Source organism: Cryptotermes secundus, unplaced genomic scaffold (genome assembly GCF_002891405.2).
Source record: "Cryptotermes secundus unplaced genomic scaffold, Csec_1.0 scaffold209, whole genome shotgun sequence".
NCBI classification, from domain to species: domain Eukaryota; kingdom Metazoa; phylum Arthropoda; class Insecta; order Blattodea; family Kalotermitidae; genus Cryptotermes; species Cryptotermes secundus.
Genome location: NW_019727789.1, coordinates 1409699 through 1416399, shown reverse-complemented (window position 1 = coordinate 1416399; position 6701 = coordinate 1409699). Strand labels below are relative to the sequence as shown.

General features: G+C 38.1%; 1 protein-coding gene across 1 annotated transcript in view; it reads left to right on the top strand.

The window, feature by feature from the left end:
• Window positions 1-6701, top strand: part of LOC111864989 (WD repeat-containing protein 3) — a 25410-nt gene that overhangs the window by 690 nt on the left and 18019 nt on the right. The window contains exons 3-7 of the mRNA XM_023852654.2: window positions 1174-1383; window positions 1936-2133; window positions 3274-3459; window positions 4588-4790; window positions 5854-5992. Of these exons, the coding sequence (XP_023708422.1) occupies window positions 1174-1383; window positions 1936-2133; window positions 3274-3459; window positions 4588-4790; window positions 5854-5992 (936 nt within the window). The remainder of the gene's footprint in view (window positions 1-1173; window positions 1384-1935; window positions 2134-3273; window positions 3460-4587; window positions 4791-5853; window positions 5993-6701) is intronic.

Genomic DNA, 6701 nt, shown 5'->3' with positions numbered 1-6701 from the left:
ACAGCGAGGTACAGTGCTTGGACCTGCCAGAAGACCACACTTTTCTTGGGCCATTATTTCCGTAACCGTTCAACTTTGGACATAGGTGTTTTGGGTTATATCGGCATACTTTAACATAAGGAACACCCTCCCGAAGTTTGGCACATTCCTCCTGGGACACCCTGTATATACTCGTAATAACACTTTCATAATCATTTGTGATGTTTTAGCATTTGTGAAAAATTTTTGCACTTTAAATAAATGTGACAATTTTTAAGCCTTAAACCTGATTACTTCTATGCCCTCTTGTAACATTTAAATCATGGCATGGCAACACATTAACATTTCCCTTTTGCATCAATATTGTAAAGCAAAATAATCTCTTACACATTTAAGCTTTTTGTTACAGTATTTAAAGTGCATTTTTTCACCAATTGTCTTATACTATGCAACAGTGCCAACATGATTCCAGCACTGAGTAAAATTTTTTATTCAGTTACCAAACTCCCCACATCATATGACTATATTCTTTCATGTGACAAATTGCCAGTAGAAATGAAGTTGAAATAATTGGCAGTGGCCTGACCGCTTATGAATAAGTACTCATTTATAGGGGACATCACAATTGAGAATAATGTATCAATACACAACAAACATGTAGGAGTAGGGGAGGTCACAGTCTTTTGAGATGTGACCCCATATAGTTTGGTAGGCAGGTACAAACATTATGGAGAAGTCTACTTGCTACAGTGTAAGGTTAGTAGTTCCCCTGAAACATTTGTATTTATCTGCCAGATGACAGAGCATCTTATCCCAGAATACAGTAATCTTCATTAATCTTCATATTTACTGCTGTGAGAATATTAAGTCTGAAATGCAGGATCAGAACTTTATATTTTGATGTCATAGCTTTCAGGTAGTGTGATGTTGGCTTTTTACCATAGTATGACAGTTTAATTCCATGGTAAGTATTAGACACAGTGGCATTGGGGTAGTTTTTCTGTCAGTATTTCAGATGGCCATGGTCATTCATTCTTCCATTACTCAGTAATCATCTTCCATCACTCTTGACATATGCAGCAGACATTGTAGTTGCACAGCCTTGTTCCTCATTTAGACTGACTCTGGACTCTGGAGTATAGAAATGTAAATTTTAATTTTTCATGTATCTATATTGAAGATATGTTTTTGCAGGCATTGGTTCTACCAGGAGAAAAATATGAAGTAACATACCTGGCTTCAAGTCCAAACAAGAAATATTTGGCAGCGGGTTATTCTGATGGAACAGTTAATGTCTTTGACTTGAAATCTGGAGAGAATGTAACAATTTTCTCAGGTCACCGAGGAGCCATTACGTGCCTAGCTTATGATGCCGAAGGGCATCGCCTTGCTTCAGGAGCCCAGGCATGTGTGAATTTTTGGCCCACTATTTTGGCTTTTCAGTTGTCATGTTACAATACATAAGTACATATTGTCACATGATTGAGTGTGACTGTAGATGGGTTTTTGGATGGATGACTTGATTTATTGCACACTTTGATATAGTGAGTGACTATACTTTACAGTTCACTATTACACACACACACACACACACACGTGCGTGCATGCATACCTGTCCACAGTCACATCTTCACTGCTGTTGCTTGGTAGTGACTTCCAATTGTGGACTTTCCCCTGGACTCTGGGTTCCTGAATGGTTCTGGGCCTCAGCTACTAGCTTGTAACAGCAACAACGCACAGTGAGTGAACCCCAGCAGTCCTCCAACTAACTATAGTTGCTAATTGTTCCTGCTCATGATATCTCTGCAGAGACTTTTCATTACTACTGTATTCTCTTGTTGCCCTGGAAACATCCCTGTTTGCAGAGCTGATACTTAACAGGCGCTGCTGTATAGTTGCTTATTCCGCAGTTGTTGCCCAGCAACAGATCTACATGCCACAATATGTTATTTTCAGGACACAGATATAATTGTGTGGGATGTGGTAGCAGAAGCTGGGCTGCACAGACTCACAGGCCATAAGGGAATAGTGACTCAGGTCCGCTTCCTCAAGAAATACAATGTTTTGGTGTCTGGGTCAAAGGATACATTTGTCAAGTTCTGGGACCTTGACACCAGCCACTGTTTTAAAACTCTTGTTGGACACAGAACAGAGGTAACATTTCATTTGTGTGTTTTTTAAATATTTTTCTTTCCATCACTGCTGGGATCATTTCTCTTCTTTCCTTTGGGAGGAAGTTTCATGTAGTGATCCAAAGCAGCAAGTAAAACAGACAAAGATGATTGGTCTTAATCTATGGTGGCATTTCATGCAGTTTCTTCTAACGTCAATCAAATCATGCTTACTAAAGTAAACATTTAGAGAAATTACTTGGAACATACCTATACAGGTGAAAGATTAATGCCAGATAATTTAACATTACTAATATTTTTTGTTGTTCTAGGCATTTACAAAGTGATTGATAACATTTGGGATTCATTTTCCATGTGTCATCCATACTCTAGTCATTGATCCATTCAATTTTTATCCTGCTTCAGACGTTTTTGAGAATACAGTATCACAGTCAAATATTCTTTATCCGCTGATGACTAATGTTGTTTCTAGGATGTGGCCAGCTACTTTGTGCAACCTACTGTATCATGTCTCATAGTTAAGTTTGCACTTACACTGTGCTAGTATTGTTTCTTCTCAACAGATGGAAGCTTTATGTATGCTCTTCTCTGGTATTTCCTAGATCAAAGACTGTATTTTACTATCAGTATTCACAAAAGTTGTCCTCTGTGCTTAACTAATTAAGCACAGTGCCATGATGGCGTATGGGGAGTGGATGTATAGCTCCACATTTTCTTGACCTCAGCACTAGCTGGAGATGAGTGATCAGCTTCATGCCCCTGTTGCTATACCCCTGGCGAAAGAGCACGCAGTAACCATTGGATAGGAGGCTAGATGTGCCCCAGAGCCCGTCTGGATGATGTGAAGAAGGGAAAATTATTGACCCTATTGGGACTTGAACTCCAACCCCTCGGTCATCCAGCATATAGCCAGTCACTATACTAACTCTGCTATCCCAGCTTGTTAATATGCATAAAAGAGAATATAAGATTAAGATACATTATGAAATCATAGTGCAAAAGCTGTGACTTGCTACCATTTGAATGTATCTCTAAGAGCAAGCAGGGTGCTATTTAAAGAAATCTTAAAGAGGTTAAAGGATAAATTAGAGTATATTGAACACTTTAAATTGTATTGAATTGTAAAATGAAACTGTTAATGTGAACATGAACTGTGTTCCAGGTCTGGGGATTGACTGTTGTGAAAGAAGACAAATACCTTGTAACAGGCTGTGGAGATAGTGAGTTGCGTGTATGGAGCATCGTGCCGAAATATTCATCTGTGATGGATTCAGAGATTGTAGAGAGGGCAGTGCCTGATACAGAGGGCTTTGTGACTGGAGAAGAGGCCACTGATATGAAGGGAATAGTGAGTAGCTGAAGTGCTATTTTCTTTGTTATGATAGTACACATCGTATGAAAAAATACAACAAAACCTCACCTCACAACTCTGTGTATGATAAAGAAATTGTATCCTGATGAATATGTGGTGTGACCTATGGTGGGTAAAGTATGGTCTTTTTGATGTATTTTTAAATATTTCTATGGCCCAGAAATGTTTTACAGACCTCTTTGAGAGATGCCTACATAGAGCTTGAGTCCACATCAGTGCCAGTTATGGTAACACTGCTGCCTTCTCCTTTTTATGGTGATATATATTGTTTTGTCTCTTTGGGGACTAAACTTTCCTATTTGTTAAAGTTTGTTATATAAACATGTTAAGAACTTCTTATTCTTTAAGTTAAATTGGAAAGCAGATGAATCTGCATTTTTTTTTTACATTCCTTGCAGTTACACTGTAAATTTCAAAGGTGAAAAGCAAGTGGCAATGGAAACCACAGGCTGTGAAAAGTTACATGTTACTGTCATGGTATGTATAACCGCAGATGTCAATAAATTACCACCATATGTAATATTAAGCAGAAAGACAGTGCCAAAAGAAAATTATTGCAAAGCTGTAATAATTTGGGCCCAAAAAAATGGATAGATAACATCTAAGTTAATGGAAGACTTTCTTGGATATGTATGAAAATGTTGGCCTGGTGCATTATCAAAGCCACAGAGTATGCTTGCAATGGATGCATTTCATGGCCATTTCTCCAGCAGAATCAGAAATAGGTTAAGGAACAAAAACACTGATCTGTTGATAATTCCTAGTGGCATGACAAATCAATTACAACCACTTGATGTGTCAATTACCAAACCATTCAGGCATCTTGCCCATAAACACTATGATGCCTGGCTGATTAGAGACAACCATATATTGACACCTAGTGCCAAATAGAAAGACTATCAGCATCAGTAATAGATAGAATATGAAATTTTGCAGGAGAAAATTAATTGTTGTGGATGTGTAAAATTGATATCTGTCTAAAAACCATGGAAATTATTATGGATATCCGGCATGTCATAAATAAATGTCAGTAAGCTTATGCCAATTAGTGTACTTTAGGTCTGTTGTGTAAATACTTAACTGAACTGAGTGTCATGTTTCCAGAGTCCTCTCCAGTGCAGGAAAGTTGGTTCAATCCTCCGTTCTGGTCGGGGCCGAGTGACGTCACTGACAGCTGATACAACAGGTCGTGTTATTGGTTGTCACGGTACTGATGGCCAAGTTGAACTGTTCCGTTTATGCTCTGACCAGGATGCCACTGCTAACCTGAGGAAGAGGCAACGGAAGGAAAGGAAGAAAGCTGCAGGGTAAGTTGATTATAACTTTTTAAATTACTGAGAAAAGATAGTGGTTGTATTGAAATGTAGTTTGAAGGTCTTCTGGAATGTGATGCCATATAGTCTGGTAGATGTTACCAGTGTTCTTGGGCAGCCTCTATCTTTCTCCTGAAGATGGAGATCACAGGTTTCTCTGTCATGTTGGTAATGATCTATCAGACAGAAGACCAGACAGACCAGAAGACAGTAATCTTCTTAGTCACACCTGTGAGAATCTCATATCTCACAGAATATAGTTTGTATAGTAGTGAATTATAGGTTGATTTACATGTAATCTTTGATGCTGTGAGGTCATGGCTGGTTTGTTACTGTTTATTCATTTCAAGAGAGAATAACACTTCACTTTAAAAGCTTACTTTTTTATAGTGAATGCAAGGCTGTATTGAAACCATATTAAAATATGCAGTATCCAGTTTGATACCATGATGGGCACTGTAGGAATAAATCTACTGTGCTGTCAGAATAGCTACTGACAGAAATTTGTATTTGATATGTATGTAATTCAGAAAAAGGTTTATTAAGTCAGAAAATGACAATGAAACTCTGTGGATAATTATACATACTAGTGAATAATGATGAAGGTGAGAAAGTGGAGAGAATGATGTTATTGACAGAAATTTTAAGTGGGAAAACATGTCAGTTATAAGAGACTGAAGAAAATGTTTACTTGTTGCATTGGGCTACATGATACAGCAAAGGAGATCATGTCATTTCTGAAATCTTTAACTGCTTTCCAATAAATAATTATAGAAGACTTGCAGTTAAGAGGACCAATACAGAACAGGTTGAATCTTTGCCACCGAACAGTTAAATATGAATTTCAGAAAATTAATAGCAATGTTCTTGCCCAACTGGGGCACATATAAAACATGATTATTTAATTTTGTAGAAAATGCAGTTTGTTCTCATAAATAACCAGTACAGTTAAGTCAATTGTAAATTCACCAGTCCAGCTATTTGAGTATGTCTTTTGTCTTATAACTTATGGAACAGAGCAAGCTGTTTGAACATACATGTACTATGTCTGATTTAGTGCTGGGGAAACAGTTCCTGATCTGGAGCAACAACAGCCGGGACTGAAAGATGAGGTGCGGAGGTTGACAGCTATCAAGATGACTGATGGCAGAGTGAAGTCTATTGATCTTGTGATGGGCAGAGGAGAGGAACTGAGGGTGTGTATTCTTTCTAACAATTGTTGCTGCCTTGCCAGTCAGATTTTTTTCTCACATGTTTGTATTAACACTGATATCTGCTTACAAGACTATATGGTGGCACAAACTGGAACACATTCTGAACCCCTACTTTGTGAAGGTTTGTCATATTTCAGTAATATGACTCTTTAAAAAAATGTGTAAAGTTTATCATGAAGATATGTAGTTAGTTAGTTATTAGAGAGGGTGGGTTTTCCCATGCACTTAGACCTGTAGTGGTCCATTGTGCTTCCCTCTGTGATTTCTACCAGTCTCTACGTGGTGTGTTCAAAAAATGACGGGAATTTCCGTATTTTGGAAAAAATATTTATTCATTCGTCTACATTAATGTTGTCGCCTTCAAAATAGTCCCCATTCGATATTATGCACTTACGCCAGCGCTTCTTCCAATCATCGAAACACTTCTCAAACTCGATTTTTGGGATAGCCTTTAGCTCTTTCAGCGATGCGCTTTTAATGTCATCTATGCTTGTAAAACGACGGCCCTTTAAGGTTCTCTTTATTTTTGGAAATAGGAAAAAGTCACACGGAGCCATGTCTGGCGAATATGGAGGCTGGGGCATCGTTACAGTATTGTTTTTGGCCAAGAATTCACGAACAAGCAACGAAGTGTGAGCAGGTGCATTATCGTGGTGCAAAAGCCATGAATTGTTTTTCCACAAATCCGGGC